Raw genomic sequence first — 18,222 nt, forward strand, 5'->3', positions numbered from 1 at the left:
GAGATGACCACATCAGCGTAGAGGGACAGACGGCTGGACAGAGACAAGACAGATGGACATAGGGACAGGCAAACAGACAGATCGATTAACAGGACAGCAGTGTCTGCTGCCTCGCGCGTTGGCATCAATACTCACACCGCGCAAGACATCACGCCTGTGACCCTGTGGACTTCACCCTGGGGGCTCCGGAGCCTCTCTGAATGAGCCTCCTACAGCGACGTCATCATAACAGCAAGCACATCCTGGGGTGATGTCATCACGACGACAAGCACATCCTGCGGTGATGTCATCATGGCTCCTAGCACATCCTGCGGTGATGTCATCATGACACCCTGCACAGACCTATTTGCAACAACAGGTGTACTGCACTGTGACTTCATTTCTGCTGAACATCTGTAGAAAGACTTTTTGACATGAACGTCACATAGCATTTCGTTTTTAGAATTTCAAACTTGTGCACTACATGTTCCTTATTTTATCCTGTCTCATGTTTTGTAAACGGACATTTAAACAGCAGAGAGAGTGTCAGGAAACCACGATAATATAGGAGCCCAGACAGGAGACGCTGGCGTCTCGTTGACGGATTAGCACATCTCTGTGTCAGCGCGCTCGTCTCTCTCGCGGGCGGGTGGCGCTGGATGAGAGTGATGATGACGATGACGTCTGTCAATACCTGTGGGTCTCGCGCTCGGCCTCCGCCGTGTTGCCACCCTCCAGTCGCCTCGAGCCCCGCCGCCTGGCACGAGGCCCAGGATAGAGATGCGGCTGCCATGGCAACAAGGAGATCGGAATATTCCTGCACACCTCAGCGGGGCGTGCGCGCGCCGGGCTGGCGGAGCCGCCAGTGAAGCCCAGAGACACGCGCAGTCCGCACGGCGGTGCATGCAGACACACCAGCACGGGAGCATGCAGACCGCGGAAACGCACACGGGCTCTCCGACCGCGCGGAGCGCGTTTCCCTGAAGACAGACGGGCGGGCGGAGCGGGAGCATCGTCAGGGGTGCAGGAGCGGCCCCTCGCCTGAGCAGAAGCGGGAGCGGCGAGCGGAGCGGCTCGGGCCTCCGGCTGCCTGGAAGCGGCTCGAGCCGCGCGAGACCCCCGCCCTCCTTCGGCTTTCCTGCCCTTCCTGCGCGCTGAGCTCGCGCCTGCGGAGGCTCTTTCTCCCCGGACAGCTCCGCGCGCGCGGTGACAGGCGCTGTCGCCTTTGATGCCGAGGCGCTGAGGCTCTGACGACATTACGGGCGTCCTTGGAGCGACCCGCCGCTCACGAGGAGAGACGCGGCGGGGCTCGGACCAGGGGCTCGGACCGGCACGTCGGCCCCCGGGAGGGACGATGCCCGTGGGAGCCAGGGGGCCGGCGGCGACAGCGAGGAGAGAGGAGCGGGGCGGCGCAAGGACAGGCGGCGGCGTGTCCGGGCCGGGGGTCCAGGCGAGGTGAGGAGAGACAGACCGGAGGAGGATCTGCCCCCGGACGGTGGTGTTTCGGAGCCGCACAAGCAGCGCCGCGATGGAAGGGCGCGAGACTCGCGCGAGCCTGTAGAGCCGTCCTCCACGAGCCTTACCCTTGGCTTCGCCGGCTCGTGCGACACCCGCTCGCGACAGTCGTTCCGGGTGCGCTCGCGGCCACCCTCGCTGACTGTTAAGGACAAGAGCGGCGGCGGGGGGGACTTTGTGTGAGGGGCGCAGGGGGGGGACTCGACCGAGCTCCCCAGCCCCCGCGATGGATGGAGGGGGCCCCGGGGGGGGGCCCGGGCCCGGGCCCGAGCGCCGGCCGGCCGCCGCCCCCAAGCGCCGCAGCAAGGGCAGTCCCGCGGACTGGGACTCCCCGGGGGCGGACCGGGAGGGCGGGGGCGGGGCCGGCAGGCGGCCGTCGGGCGTGGGCTCCGCCTCCTCGCCGGCCTCGGGCCCCGCCGCGGCCCCGCCCTCCCAGAGGTCCGTGGGCTTCGCCGCGTCCAGGGGCGCCCTGGCCTCCAGCTCGTCCAGCGGCGGGGGCGCGGCGGGCGCTGCCGGGACGCCTGAGCCGGCGCTGGCGGGCCCAGGCCCGGGCCCGGGCTCGGAGGGCGAGGACTACAGCTACTCCAACCAGTCCACCTTCATGCAGCGGCAGTTCGGCGCCATGCTGCAGCCCGGCGTCAACAAGTTCTCGCTGCGCATGTTCGGCAGCCACAAGGCCGTGGAGATCGAGCAGGAGCGCGTCAAGTCCGCCGGCTTCTGGATCATCCACCCCTACAGCGACTTCAGGTAACTGGGCAGAGAGGGAGCAGAGCCTGTCCATCTGCCTGTCTGTCTGTCCATCTGTGTGTCTGTCTGTCCGTCTGCCTGCCCGTCTGTCCATCTGTGTGTCTGTCTGTCCACATGTCCGTCTGTCTTGTCTCTTTTGTCTGTCCATCTCTCTGTCCGTCTGTGTCTCCATCTGTCTGTCTGTCCATCTGTTGTCTACCTGTCCATCTGTCTTGTCTTTCTGCATGCCTGTCCCTTTGTCTGTCCATCTGTCTGTCCATCTCTCTGTCCGTCTGTGTCTCCATCTGTCTGTGTGTCCGTCTGACTGTCTGTCCATCTGTCTGTCATTGGTCCATCTGCCTCGTCGCTCTGTCTGTCCATCTGTCCGTCGGTCTGCTTGCCCTGCCGGTCTGTCCTCACTGTGTAGAGTTCAGCACCACGGCCAGCACTGCCAGACCCGAGCAAACGAGCGCGCTGTGCAGATCGCAGTAAACTGGTCAGTAAGGAGCGGTCCTGGAGGGGGACAGCTTAGCTACTGATGTCTGAAGATGCAGAGGGACGAGTGATAGATGGACATTGGACAGAGCTGGGTGGACAGACCATGGGTGGAGGGACGATGGAGGGATAATAGATGAGGAATGTGCAAATGGATGGATGATAGAGGGATGGACAACCAGATGAATGGATGATGGATAGATTCACAGATGATGAATGGGTGACAGACAGATAGAGGGATGATGGAGGGAGGGGCAGATAGAAGGATGATGGAGGGATGATTGAGGGAGGGACAGATGGAAGGATGATGGAGGAATGACGGATGGTTGGATTAACCCCTCTCTCAGTGCTGTGTGTATTAACCCCTCTCTCAGTACTGTGTGTATTAACCCCCCTCTCTCAGTACTGTGTGTATTAACCCCTCTCTCTCAGTACCGTGTGTATTAACCCCTCTCTCTCACTACTGTGTGTATTAACCCCTCTCTTAGTACTGTGTGTATTAACCCCTCTCTCTCAGTACCGTGTGTATTAACCCCTCTCTCTCACTACTGTGTGTATTAACCCCTCTCTCAGTACCGTGTGTATTAACCCCTCTCTCTCAGTGCTGTGTGTATTAACCCCTCTCTCAGTGCTGTGTGTATTAACCCCTCTCTCTCAGTACTGTGTGTATTAACCCCCCTCTCTCACTACTGTGTGTATTAACCCCTCTCTCAGTACTGTGTGTATTAACCCCTCTCTCAGTGCTGTGTGTATTAACCCCTCTCTCAGTACTGTGTGTATTAACCCCCCTCTCTCACTACTGTGTGTATTAACCCCTCTCTCAGTACTGTGTGTATTAACCCCCCTCTCTCACTACTGTGTGTATTAACCCCTCTCTCAGTACTGTGTGTATTAACCCCTCTCTCTCACTACTGTGTGTATTAACACCTCTCTCAGTACTGTGTGTATTAACCCCCCTCTCTCAGTACTGTGTGTATTAACCCCTCTCTCAGTGCAGTGTGTGTATTAACCCCTTTCTCTCAGTGCAGTGTGTGTATTAACCCCTCTCACAGTGCTGTGTGTATTAACCCCTCTCTCAGTACTGTGTGTATTAACCCCTCTGTCAGTGCTGTATGTATTAACCCCTCTCTCAGTGCTGTGTGTATTAACCCCCCTCTCTCAGTACTGTGTGTATTAACCCCCCTCTCTCAGTGCTGTGTGAATTAACCCCTCTCTCAGTACTATGTGTATTAACCCCTCTCTCAGTGCTGTGTGTATTAACCCCTTTCTCTCAGTGCAGTGTTTGTATTAACCCCTCTCACAGTGCTGTGTGTATTAACCCCTCTCTCAGTGCTATGTGTATTAACCCCTCTCTCAGTACTGTGTGTATTAACCCCCCTCTCTCAATACTGTGTGTATTAACCCCTCTCTCTCAGTGCTGTGTGTATTAACCCCTCTCTCAGTACTGTGTGTATTAACCCCTCTCTCTCAGTACTGTGTGTATTAACCCCTCTCTCAGTGCTGTGTGTATTAACCCCTCTCTCAGTACTGTGTGTATTAACCCCCCTCTCTCAGTACTGTGTGTATTAACCCCTCTCTCAGTGCTGTGTGTATTAACCCCTTTCTCTCAGTGCAGTGTGTGTATTAACCCCTCTCACAGTGCTGTGTGTATTAACCCCTCTCTCAGTACTGTGTGTATTAACCCCTCTATCAGTGCTGTATGTATTAACCCCTCTCTCAGTGCTGTGTGTATTAACCCCCCTCTCTCAGTACTGTGTGTATTAACCCCCCTCTCTCAGTGCTGTGTGAATTAACCCCTCTCTCAGTACTATGTGTATTAACCCCTCTCTCAGTGCTGTGTGTATTAACCCCTTTCTCTCAGTGCAGTGTTTGTATTAACCCCTCTCACAGTGCTGTGTGTATTAACCCCTCTCTCAGTGCTATGTGTATTAACCCCTCTCTCAGTACTGTGTGTATTAACCCCCCTCTCTCAATACTGTGTGTATTAACCCCTCTCTCTCAGTGCTGTGTGTATTAACCCCTCTCTCAGTACTGTGTGTATTAACCCCTCTCTCTCAGTGCTGTGTGTATTAACCCCTCTCTCAGTGCTGTGTGTATTAACCCCTCTCTCAGTACTGTGTGTATTAACCCCTCTCTCTCAGTGCTGTGTTTTAACCCCTCTCTCAGTACTGTGTGTATTAACCCCTCTCTCTCAGTGCTGTGTGTATTGACCCCTCTCTCAGTGCTGTGTGTATTAACCCCTCTCTCAGTGCTGTGTGTATTAACCCCTGTCTCTTGCAGGTTTTACTGGGACTTGATCATGTTGCTGCTCATGGTTGGGAACCTCATCATCCTGCCGGTGGGCATCACCTTCTTCAAGGACGAGAACACGCCGCCCTGGATCGTCTTCAACGTCGTCTCCGACACCTTGTTCCTGGTCGACCTGGTGCTCAACTTCCGCACGGGCATCGTCAAGGAGGACAACACAGAGATCATCCTGGACCCGCGGGCCATCAAGCTGCGCTACCTGAAGAGCTGGTTCCTGGTGGACTTCATCTCGTCCATTCCTGTCGACTACATCTTCCTGATGGTGGACCTGGAGACCCACGTGGACTCGGAGGTGTACCGCACCGCCAGGGCCCTCAGGATCGTCCGCTTCACCAAGATCCTCAGCCTGCTGCGCCTGCTCCGGCTGTCCAGGCTCATCCGGTACATCCACCAGTGGGAAGAGGTACGTTAACACTGCACTGAGAGAGAGAGGGGTTAATACAGACACACTGACTGGACACTCCAGTACATTAACACTGCACTGAGAGAGAGGGGTTCATACAGACACACTGACTGGACACTCCAGTACATTAACACTGCACTGAGAGAGAGGGGTTAATACAGACACACTGACTGACTGGACACTCCAGTACATTAACACTGCACTGAGAGAGAGGGGTTAATACAGACACACTGACTGACTGGACACTCCAGTACATTAACACTGCACTGAGAGAGAGGGGTTAATACAGACACACTGACTGGACACTCCAGTACATTAACACTGCACTGAGAGAGAGGGGTTCATACAGACACACTGACTGACTGGACACTCCAGTACATTAACACTGCACTGAGAGAGAGGGGTTCATACAGACACACTGACTGGACACTCCAGTACATTAACACTGCACTGAGAGAGAGGGGTTAATACAGACACACTGACTGGACACTCCAGTACATTAACACTGCACTGAGAGAGAGGGGTTCATACAGACACACTGACTGGACACTCCAGTACATTAACACTGCACTGAGAGAGAGGGGTTAATACAGACACACTGACTGGACACTCCAGTACATTAACACTGCACTGAGAGAGAGGGGTTCATACAGACACACTGACTGACTGGACACTCCAGTACATGAACACTCCACTGAGAGAGAGGGGTTAATACAGACACACTGACTGGACACTCCAGTACATTAACACTGCACTGAGAGAGAGAGGGGTTAATACAGACACACTGACTGGACACTCCAGTACATGAACACTGCACTGAGAGAGAGGGGTTCATACAGACACACTGACTGACTGGACACTCCAGTACATTAACACTGCACTGAGAGAGAGGGGTTAATACAGACACACTGACTGGACACTCCAGTACATTAACACTGCACTGAGAGAGAGGGGTTCATACAGACACACTGACTGACTGGACACTCCAGTACATTAACACTGCACTGAGAGAGAGGGGTTCATACAGACACACTGACTGACTGGACACTCCAGTACATTAACACTGCACTGAGAGAGAGGGGTTCATACAGACACACTGACTGACTGGACACTCCAGTACATTAACACTGCACTGAGAGAGAGGGGTTCATACAGACACACTGACTGACTGGACACTCCAGTACATTAACACTGCACTGAAAGAGAGGGGTTCATACAGACACACTGACTGACTGGACACTCCAGTACATTAACACTGCACTGAGAGAGAGGGGTTCATACAGACACACTGACTGACTGGACACTCCAGTACATTAACACTGCACTGAGAGAGAGGGGTTAATACAGACACACTGACTGGACACTCCAGTACATTAACACTGCACTGAAAGAGAGGGGTTCATACAGACACACTGACTGGACACTCCAGTACATTAACACTGCACTGAGAGAGAGGGGTTAATACAGACACACTGACTGACTGGACACTCCAGTACATGAACACTGCACTGAGAGAGAGGGGTTAATACAGACACACTGACTGGACACTCCAGTACATTAACACTGCACTGAGAGAGAGGGGTTCATACAGACACACTGACTGGACACTCCAGTACATTAACACTGCACTGAGAGAGAGGGGTTCACACAGACACACTGACTGGACACTCCAGTACATTAACACTGCACTGAGAGAGAGGGGTTAATACAGACACACTGACTGACTGGACACTCCAGTACATTAACACTGCACTGAGAGAGAGGGGTTCATACAGACACACTGACTGACTGGACACTCCAGTACATGAACACTCCACTGAGAGAGAGGGGTTAATACAGACACACTGACTGGACACTCCAGTACATTAACACTGCACTGAGAGAGAGAGGGGTTAATACAGACACACTGACTGGACACTCCAGTACATTAACACTGCACTGAGAGAGAGGGGTTCATACAGACACACTGACTGACTGGACACTCCAGTACATTAACACTGCACTGAGAGAGAGGGGTTCATACAGACACACTGACTGGACACTCCAGTACATTAACACTGCAATGAGAGAGAGGGGTTAATACAGACACACTGACTGGACACTCCAGTACATTAACACTGCACTGAGAGAGAGAGGGGTTAATACAGACACACTGACTGGACACTCCAATAGAGAGACGATGATGATAATCAGGGTGATGACAGTGATGATGATGACGATGTTAATGAGGAAGGTGGTGAATGCTCTGGGTCAGGTGTTGGATGGTACGCGTCAGTAATCTCTCAGGGTCTTGCAAGCCTGTCATGATCTCAGCTGATGTAGGCGCCCCTCTCTGATACCCTTTCTCCTGACCCTCCGGCCCTGCAGATCTTCCACATGACCTACGACCTGGCCAGCGCGGTGGTGCGCATCGTCAACCTGATCGGCATGATGCTGCTGCTGTGCCACTGGGACGGCTGCCTGCAGTTCCTGGTGCCCATGCTGCAGGACTTCCCCAGCGACTGCTGGGTGGCCATCAACGACATGGTGGTGAGGAGGAGCTCTGTGTGCGCCTGTCTCAGTGTGTGTGTGTCTGTCTGTCTGTGTGTGCCTGTCTCTGTGTGTGTGTACCTGACTCTGTGTGTGCACGCCTGCCTCTGTCTCTGTGTCTGTGTATGCCTGTCTCTGTGTGTGTCTGTGTGTGTGCCTGTCCTTCTGTATACCTGAATTTGTGTGTGCCTGTCTCCGTGTGTGTGTGTTTGTGTGTGTGTGTGTATGCATCTCTGTCTCTGTTTCACCCCACTGTCTGCGTCCAGTTTCTCTGTCCAGGCTGTGGTCAGTTACGAAACTCGCAGACGAGCTGACTGTCAGTGTGAGGCTCGTGTGGCTGGTTGTGTAGCTCCAATGTGTCGTTGTTGAGTGTGAAGTGGTGTTCTGGCTGGCATGGTCCAGATTGACCGTCAGTGCCCATGTCTGACATTTTCTGTGCTTTTTCCATGCTCTCTCTGTCTTTCCTCAACACTGCCTCCGTCTCTCCTTCTCTATACCTCTCTCTGTCTCACTCCCCCTCTCCCCCTGTCTCTCTCCCTCAGTATCCATCTTCCTAAAATGCTGACTCACTGCAGCGGAGGGTTTCCTCTCCTGTTGCCAGGGAGATGGTTGCTAAGGAGCCTGTCAGTGATGCTGTGAGGTCTGGGAGTCCCCACTGTTGTGAACCGAGAGAGGGAGGGAGGGAGAAAGGGGGGAACCGAGGTTGGTCAGAATGTGAACTTTATTACTAATAAATCTCCTTCTCTTTCCCTTCTCTCCCTCCCACTTCTCTGTCCCTTTCATTTCCCTGTTCCTCCTCTCTCCCATTCTCCTCCTCTCTCCTCTCTCTTCTCTCCTCCCTTTCTCCCCTCTCCCCCCTCTCTCTCCCGTGTACCTGTCCTCTTTCCCTCTCTCCCCTCTTCTCTCCTCCCTTTCTCCCCTCTCCTCTCTCTCTCCCCTGTACCTGTCCTCTCTCCTCTCTCTCCCTCTTTCTTCTCTCTCCCTCTCTCCCCTCTCCCCTCTCCTTTCTCTCCACTCTCCTCTCTCTCTCCCCTGTACCCCTCCTCTGACCCTCTCTCCTCTCTTCTCTACTTCCTCCTTTGTCCTCTCTCTCCTCGTCTCTCCTGCTCTCTCCTCTCTCCCCTGTCTCCTGTCCACCTCCTCTCGCCCTTCCCCCTCCCCAGAATGTCACCTGGGGTGTGCAGTACTCCTACGCCCTCTTCAAGGCCATGAGCCACATGCTCTGTATTGGGTATGGTGCCCAGGCCCCGGTGGGCATGACCGACGTGTGGCTGACCATGCTGAGCATGATCGTGGGCGCCACCTGCTACGCCATGTTCATCGGCCACGCCACCGCGCTCATCCAGTCGCTCGACTCCTCCCGGCGCCAGTACCAGGAGAAGGTAAGCCATCGCCAATCAGCGATCAATACCTGCCCCCTGTCTGTGACCTGTCTGTCTCTCACTACAGACAGTGGAGCAGTGAGCTGTCTGTCTGTCTCTCAGTACAATCAGGTGGAGCAGTGAGCCGTCTGTCTCTCAGTAAGAGCAGGTGGAGCAGTGACCTGTCTGTCTCTCAGTAAGAGCAGGTGGAGCAGTGACCTGTCTGTCTCTCAGTACAAGCAGGTGGAGCAGTACATGTCGTTCCACAAGCTCCCGGCCGATGTGCGTCAGCGGATCCATGAGTACTATGAGCATCGCTACCAGGGCAAGATGTTTGATGAGGAGAACATCCTGGGAGAGCTGAGCGAGCCGCTGAAGGAGGTCTGTCTGTCTGTCTCACTCTCTGCCACCCCCACCCCTCTCACTCTCCCTTCGTACTCTCTCTAACCCCTCTCTCTCTCTCTAACCCCACACTCTCTAACCCCACACTCTCTTACCCCTCTCATTCTCCGAACCCATCTCTCTCTAACCCCTCTCAACCTCTCTAACCCCTCTCTCTCTAACCCCTCTCTCTCTCCAACCCCTCCCTCTCTAACCCCTCTCTCTCTAACCCCTCTCTCTCTCTCTCTCTCTAACCCCACACTCTCTAACCCCTCTCATTCTCCAAACCCATCTCTCTCTAACCGCTCTCTCTCTCCAACCCCTCCCTCTCTAACCCCCCTCTCTCTCTCTCTCTCTCTAACCCCACACTCTCTAACCCCTCTCATTCTCCAAACCCATCTCTCTCTAACCGCTCTCTCTCTCCAACCCCTCCCTCTCTAACCCCTCTCTCTCTAACCCCTCCCTCTCTAACCCCTCTCTCTCTAACCCCACACTCTCTCTAACCCCTCTCCCTCTCCAACCCCTCTCTCTGTTGTCCTGGCTCACAGGAGATTGTGAATTTCAACTGCCGCAGCCTGGTGGCCAACATGCCCCTGTTCGCCAACGCCGACCCCAACTTCGTCACGGCCATGCTGACCAAGCTGCGCTTCGAGGTCTTCCAGCCGGGCGACTTCATCATCCGCGAGGGCACGGTGGGCAAGAAGATGTACTTCATCCAGCACGGTGTGGTCAGCATCCTCACCCGCGGCAACAAGGAGACCAAGCTGAGCGACGGCTCCTACTTCGGGGGTGAGAGAGGGGTGCAGAGTGGGGAGACAGGCAGGAGAGAGGGGTGCAGAGTGGGGAGACGGGGAGGAGAGAGGGGGTACAGAGTGGGGAGACAGGGAGGAGAGAGGGGTGCAGAGTGGGGAGACAGGGAGGAGAGAGAAGGAGAGAGGGGGTACAGAGTAGGGAGACAGGGAGGAGAGAGGGGGTACAGAGTAGGGAGACAGGGAGGAGAGAGGGGGTACAGAGTGGGAGACAGGGAGGAGAGAGGGGTGCAGAGTGGGGAGACAGGGAGGAGAGAGGGGGTACAGAGTGGGGAGACGGGGAGGAGAGAGGGGGTACAGAGTGGGGAGACGGGGAGGAGAGAGGGGTACAGAGTGGGGAGACAGGGAGGAGAGAGGGGGTACAGAGTGGAGAGACAGGGAGGAGAGAGAGGGTACAGAGTGTGGTACAGAGTGGAGAGAGGGGGGTGCAGGGGGGTACAGAGTGGAGAGAGAGGAGAGAGGGGGTGCAGACGAGGTACAGAGGGGCTCGAGCGGGAGTCGATCGTCGTGACCCGTCTCCCCCCCCCCAGAGATCTGCCTGCTGACGCGGGGGCGCCGCACGGCCAGCGTGAGGGCCGACACCTACTGCCGGCTGTACTCGCTGTCCGTGGACAACTTCAACGAGGTGCTGGAGGAGCACCCCATGATGCGCCGGGCCTTCGAGACCGTGGCCATGGACCGGCTGGACCGCATCGGTGAGGCGCGGGCCGGCGGCCGCTCGGGGCACGGGTGAGGGCAGCGGCAGCGTGACCCCCCCCCTCTCTCTCTCTGTCTCCCCCCCCAGGGAAGAAGAACTCCATCCTGCTGCGCAAGGCCTCGCAGGACCCCCACAGCGGCGGGGGCTCCGTCGGGGGGGGCAGCGGCGGGCGGGGCGGGGCGGGGGGGCCGCGCGGCGGCGGCGGCGGGGGCACGTACGGCTCGTGCGACAGCGTCATCGTGCAGCAGATCGTCAGGCACGACAACATGGCGGCGGCGCAGGAGCCGGGGGCGGCGGGCGGGGCGCTGTCCCCCCGGCCGCGCCCCCTGATCTGGGCACCCCTGGTGCACGCCCCGCTGCAGACGGCCGCGGCCACCACCAACGTGGCCATCACGCTGACCCCCCAGCAGCACCAGCAGCTGCAGCAGCAGGCCACCCAGGCGCTGGCGGCCGCCATCTTCCTGCCCCCCCCTCTGCAGCACGCCCCCGCCCCCGCCCCCGACCCGCCCCGGCCCCCGCTGCCCCCCCGCGGCCCGGCCCGCCCGGGCTCCGTCAGCTCCCTCGGAGGGGGTGGGGTGTCTCCCAGGACAGCCGCGCCCCCGGGGCTCCCCGTTTCTGCCCCCCCCCCCTCCTCCTCCTCCTCCTCCTCCTCGCCCCCACATGCGCCCCCTCCTTCCTCCGCTCCGGCCCCGCAGCCCCCCAACCTGGGCAGGACGCTGCACTACAGCCTGCGGGTCCAGCCGGGGGCAGGAGGGGCGGCCCTGCGACAGCCCCCCGGCGGCGACGGCACTTCCGCCCCCAGGCAGCAGGTGGCGCTGGTGAGGTACGGGGGCAGCACCCAGGGGCTCCCCGCCATCGGCCGGCTCACGCAGGAGGCCCGGCTGCTCTCGGCCTCCCAGCCCACGCTGCCCCACAGAGGCTGGGGGGGCTCCCTGCAGCTGCGCGGGTCCCAAGAGCCCCTGCAGTGCGTCCTGGACCGCAGCCACTCGCAGTACCACCGCAAGGCCTCTGGGGGCAGTCTGCTCGCCCCCTTCCTCTCGTCGCCGGGGCAGCTGGCCAGGCAGTGCGCGGTGGGGGGCAGCGCCGGGGTGCTGACGAGCACGGCCCCCTCCCAGGCTGCGCCCCAGTCTCAGCCGCCGCCCCAGCCTCACCCCAAATCCCAACCAGCGCCCCAGCCTCTCCCTAAATCCCTGCCAGTGCCCCAGCCTGTCCCCAAATCCCAACCAGCGCCCCAGCCTCTCCCTAAATCCCTGCCAGTGCCCCAGCCTGTCCCCAAATCCCAACCAGCGCCCCAGCCTCTCCCTAAATCCCTGCCAGTGCCCCAGCCTGTCCCCAAATCCCAACCAGCGCCCCAGCCTCTCCCTAAATCCCTGCCAGTGCCCCAGCCTGTCCCCAAATCCCAAACAGCGCCCCAGCCTGTCCCCAAATCCCAGCCGGCGCCCCAGCCTCTCCCCAAATCCCAACCGGCGCCCCATCCTGTCCCCAGATCCCAGCCGGCTCCCCAGCCTCAGCCTGTGTCGCAGCCAGCACCCCAATCTTCTGTCCCGTCCCAGACAGCTCCCCTCTCCCAAGCCCCAGCCCCTGCTCCTGCCCCACTCACCCCAGTCCCCTCCGGCCCCCTCGCCCCGCGCCCCAAGGCCACGCAGCTGGCCCCCCCCAGCCCCCCCTCCTCGCAGACGCCGGGGGCCCCCTCCCCTCCTGGAGCGCCCCTCCCCTCCTCTGCCTCTGCCTCTGCCTCCTCCTCCAAGGAGGGTAGAGACCCCTCCACCCCCCCCAGGAGGGGCTCCAGGGTGGGGGAGGTGCCAGGGGAGTCGGCCCTGAGACACAAGCTGCCATCTAACATGTGAAGAGCAGTCTCACCCCCCCACCCTGTGGGCACAGGGCACAGCTGGAGTCCAGTCACCCCTCCGGGGGCACAGGGCACAGCTGGAGTCCAGTCACCCCTCTCCCCATGGGCACAGGGCACAGCTGGAGTCCAGTCTCACCCCCCTCAGGGGCACAGGGCACAGCTGGAGTCCAGTCACCCCTCCGGGGGCACAGGGCACAGCTGGAGTCCAGTCACCCCTCCGGGGGCACAGGGCACAGCTGGAGTCCAGTCTCACCCCCCTCAGGGGCACAGGGCACAGCTGAAGTCCAGTCTCACCCCCCTCAGGGGCACAGGGCACAGCTGGAGTCCAGTCACCCCCTCGGTTGGCACAGGGCACAGCTGGAGTCCAGTCACCCCCTCGGTTGGCACAGGGCACAGCTGGAGTCCAGTCACCCCTCTCCCCGTGGGCACAGGGCACAGCTGGAGTCCAGTCACCCCTCTCCCCGTGGGCACAGGGCACAGCTGAAGTCCAGTCTCACCCCCCTCGGGGGCACAGGGCACAGCTGAAGTCCAGTCTCACCCCCCTCAGGGGCACAGGGCCCAGCTGGAGTCCAGTCACCCCCTCGGTTGGCACAGGGCACAGCTGAAGTCCAGTCACCCTCCGGGGGCACAGGGCACAGCTGGAGTCCAGTCACCCTCCGGGGGCACAGGGCACAGCTGGAGTCCAGTCTCACCCCCCGGGGGAACAGGGCACAGCTGAAGTCCAGTCTCACCCCCCTCGGGGGCACAGGGCACAGCTGGAGTCCAGTCTCCCCCCCCTCGGGGGCACAGGGCACAGCTGGAGTCCAGTCTCACCCCCCTCGGTTGGCACAGTGCACAGCTGGAGTCCAGTCACCCTCCGGGGGCACAGGGCACAGCTGGAGTCCAGTCACCCCCTCGGTTGGCACAGGGCACAGCTGGAGTCTCCCTGTCGACCCCTCAGCACCTGCACAGGAGCTGTGTTGACACCAGGGGGTGCTTGACCTGCACCCCATTGGCCCAGAGCTCCCAGGACTCACAGCTGGGAGCTTCCCTAAAAACATCCCGGCTGTGGCGACATTCCCAGGCTTGGCCCCACGCTCCCAGGAGGCTGCTGTGCACCCGGATCTCCTTAGGAAGTCGAATTCCCTGCTGGGAATCCGGGAGTCGAGTCTTCTCCAGGATCTGGGACTTGTTCCTCGTCTCCTGGTCTTCTCCGGGAATTGGGGTGCTACCGGCAACGTCCTTCAGCGTCCAGCCTTGGGGGACCACAGACAGACTCCGGTCTCCAGTCTCCGGAGCCTCTGCCCGAAAATCACCCCAAAACCCCGCCCCCCCTCAACCTCACTGCCCTCCTTCCTTATCACCAAAGTGTAAAAGATGAACAATCACATTAATAATAATAATAACAACAGTAATAAGATTTATAAGCAATTTATAAGTGTCCATCGTCCAGGTGCGTGTTTAGTTTTGGAAAAGCAGCAGCGTTTGTGCACAGTTCAACCCCTGTCCTGGGTGTGTCCGGGCGGAACATACATCTGTTCTACCTGCCACTGCCACCAGGGGGCTCCCTTTAGGCCCCACTCCTCTGTGCTACCTGACTCTGGTCCCAGTCCGGCCGAGGACGTGCCCTCCGAGGTCGCGGGTCGGGTCAGCCAGGGACTGGGGGGTTTTTATGTCCTGCGCCAATGTCTGCTGGGCTGCAGGTATTTCGTAACAGAGCCATCGCCATCGTGCTGACGTCCCTGCCAGGGCTCCAGTACAGTCTGGACCTGTTCGAGACAGCAGAGCTGGTTTCCACTGTGGGCTTTTTACTGTTATAATGCGCCTTTTACCACAGGGCACAGTGTTCACTGAATTGTGTACACGAGTGGGCAGTGATAATTGGATTCTGTGCACAAATATAGTGATAATTGGATTCTGTAAACGAGTGCAGTGATAATTGGATTCTGTACACAAATATAGTGATAATTGGATTCTGTGCACAAATATAGTGATAATTGGATTCCGTGTAAGACTGCAGTGATAAATGGATTCTGTACACAAGTGCAGTGATATTTGGATTCTGTGCACGAGTGCAGTGATAACTGGATTCTGTACACGAGTGCAGTTTTAATTGGATTCTGTACACAAGTGCAGTGATAATTGGATTTTGTACATGAGTGCACAGTGATAATTGTATTCTGTACACAAGTGCAGTGATAATTGTATTCTGTGCATGAGTGTGCAGTGATATTTGGATTCTGTGCACGAGTGTGCAGTGATAACCGGATTCTGTGCACGAGTGTGCAGTGATAATTGGATTCTGTGCACAAGTGCACAGTGATAATTGGATTCTATACACAAGTGCAGTGATAATTGGATTCTGTGCATGAGTGTGCAGTGATATTTGGATTCTGTGCACGAGTGTGCAGTGATAACCGAATTATGTGCACGAGTGTGCAGTGATAATTGGATTCTGTGCACAAGTGCTCGTGATAATTGGATTCTATACACAAGTGCAGTGATAATTGGATTCTGTGCATGAGTGTGCAGTGATATTTGGATTCTGTGCACGAGTGTGCTGTGATAATTGGATTCTGTGCACAAGTGCTCATGATAATTGGATTCTATACACAAGTGTAGTGATAATTGTATTCTGTGCACGAGTGTGCAGTGATAATTGGATTCTGTGCACGAGTGTGCAGTGATAACCGGATTCTGTTCAGGGAGCTGGAATGTCAACATGGTGGCGATGACGTCAGGGGTGAGGTGTGGGCCATGTGCCTGCAGCCCCTCGGTCAGCGGCGGGCAGGGCCATGTCTGCGCCAGCACGCCTTGAGCGCCGCTCTGTCCTCCGCGTGTCGAGCTGTGCTGCGTCACGGGGCCCCGCCCCCCTCCAAGCCCCCAGGGCACTGAGCTCGCGCACGCTGCAGGTTCTGATCGGACCAAAACGCTTCTCCATATCACAGCTTTAGCTTTCTAGCAGAGCATTTTTAACGATTTTCTACCTAGAGGCAGGCATACTCTTTGTGAACAAAAAGACAGGGCGCAGCTTCTAGATGTGTAGAGCTCAGTACAGCCCACACTGCAGATTCTCATGACGTCACTGTAGCAGCTTCGTCTCCCGTGCCAGCTGGATTGGGAATTGTGTCGGGAATACCGGCAGCAGTGTGGACTTCCGGCAGTGTGCTGTCCGGTGTGGAAGGAACTGGGACCTCCGTGCTGCCGGATTGGACACCAGGCTGGCGAAAAAAGCACAAGAAGTGCTTCCCACACGGAGTTCTCCATGCAATCCGGAGGAACGCCGGCACAGGCGAAGACTCCAGCTCTGGCCAGTTTCACGGAGGAGCCATCCGGTTTAACTCGCACGCCTAGATTAAGGGATTAGGATCCCCCCCCCCCCCCCCGGAATGATTCCAGGAATAAGGGAAACTGGTTAAATGGGAATGGGAAGACTTGAACATTCCATGCATCTTCATCAGGATGTGCCGTGATCCAAGGATTTTCTGGGGATGACTGTCCCTGTGCCTGTGTCTGTCCCAGGACTGACTCCCTCCCTCCCTCCTCCCAGCTCTCCAGTCACCCCTCTGTCGGTGTTGTGCCACCTGTGCTGTCCGTTCTCCAGCGTTCCCGCCCCCGCCTCACCTGGGACACGCGTCATCCCCGCGGGCTCACCGGTCCGGGAGCCCTCTGCTCGCCCGGGTCGCCCTGTAGACCCACTCACCTGCCTGGGTCCACACCTGTGGAGGGCAGCGTCTTCTTCATCCAGCGAGCGGCGATTCCAATAGCAGTGACGGGAAGGAAAAAGTCATTTACAGATCCCTCTCTCTCTCTTTCGTATTGTATATTTTTTGTTGTTGTAAATAGAGAATTTATTGATAAAATGTGACGATGGGAAACACAAAAGGACATTTGTAAAGGCGGAAGATGTAAATAAAGATGATCAGGAGGAAGGACTGTTACAGCGTGAGTTACTGTTGAGCTGCGGAGAACGGACAGAGTGAGGAAAAGGAGAGAGAGTGAGGCAGAGAGAGGAGAGAAAGCATGGGAGAGTGAGGTAATGCAGAGGAGAGAGGAGTGTGAGGCAGATGGAGAGAAAGGATGAGGAGGAGTGAGGCAGAGGTGAAATGAGAGGAAGATGAAGGAGAGGAAGAGGTAGAACAGAGAGGTGAGTGAGGGCTCAGGACCTGAGAAGGTGACACAGGTCACACTCGAGAGGAGCCCATGTGGCTGACTGCTGCTGGCTTGTGCTGGAGCTGAGGTGCAGGGAGGTGCAGGGAGGCGCTGGGAGGGAGGGGCTGCGGAGGCGGAGCAGCCCAGTGACCTGGCTGGCCTCTGGCCAGACTCTGCCCCCCGCCGCCCTCTCCCTCTCCAGCCCCCGCTGGATCAGTGTGACCGCAGTGGCCAGATGGGGCCTGATTGAAAGGGTATGGATCTCATTTCCTGACCTGTCAGCTGGACTCGGAGCCTGAAATCCCTAATCCCTTTCCTGGAATGGGGGCGCAGGAGGTCGGGGCAGCAGCTGTCCAGCTGGTGCTGGACAAGGTGTGTCAGCCTTTAATTTCCCTTTTCTAATCCGATTGGCCTGAGTCCGAGAGAGAGAGAGCACAGGTATTATGCTTCTGGACAACCTGCATGACATTCAGGAGAATTTAGAGAACATCACAGCACGTAATCCACACAGCTCAGACTCTCTCAATAGGTGTATTGCTTTCTTGACCCCCCTAGTTAGAGGACACAATTCCAGTTCATACTGACAGTACAGTACATTACGGCCCCAGTCCAGTAGAACAGTCCCCTTACAATAGGAGCTACAGTCCCAGTCCAGTAGAACAGTCCCGTTACAATAGGAGCTACAGTTCTAGTGCAGTAGAACAGTCCCGTTACAATAGGAGCTACAGTCCCAGTCCAGTAGAACAGTCCTGTTACAGTAGGAGCTACAGTCCCAGTCCAGTAGAACAGTCCTGTTACAGTAGGAGCTACAGTCCCAGTCCAGTAGAACAGTCCCAGTCCAGTAGAACAGTCCTGTTACAGTAGAAGCTACAGTCCCAGTCCAGTAGAACAGTCCTGTTACAGTAGGAGCTGCAGTCCCAGTCCAGTAGAACAGTCCTGTTACAATAGGAGCTACAGTCCCAGTCCAGTAGAACAGACCTGTTACAATAGGAGCTACAGTCCCAGTGCAGTAGAACAGTCCTGTTACAATAGGAGCTACA

The 18,222-nt window shown here is 57.3% G+C and overlaps 1 protein-coding gene across 1 annotated transcript; it reads left to right on the forward strand.

Moving 5' to 3' along the window:
* The first annotated feature begins 1,720 nt into the window (after nt 1-1,720).
* On the forward strand, nt 1,721-16,962 carry LOC148815176 (potassium/sodium hyperpolarization-activated cyclic nucleotide-gated channel 3). Its single transcript, XM_088904999.1, has 9 exons — nt 1,721-2,241; nt 4,996-5,425; nt 7,793-7,954; nt 9,118-9,336; nt 9,550-9,696; nt 10,245-10,485; nt 11,036-11,200; nt 11,290-12,458; nt 12,618-16,962. The coding sequence occupies exons 1-9, from the start codon at nt 1,721-1,723 to the stop codon at nt 13,047-13,049; spliced, it is 3,486 nt and encodes a 1,161-aa protein (XP_088761125.1). The 3' UTR covers nt 13,050-16,962.
* The last annotated feature ends 1,260 nt before the right edge of the window (nt 16,963-18,222 follow it).

The sequence above is a fragment of the Atractosteus spatula genome, chromosome 25 (assembly GCF_055471065.1).
Source record: "Atractosteus spatula isolate fAtrSpa1 chromosome 25, fAtrSpa1.hap1, whole genome shotgun sequence".
Classification (NCBI taxonomy): Eukaryota; Metazoa; Chordata; class Actinopteri; order Semionotiformes; family Lepisosteidae; genus Atractosteus; species Atractosteus spatula.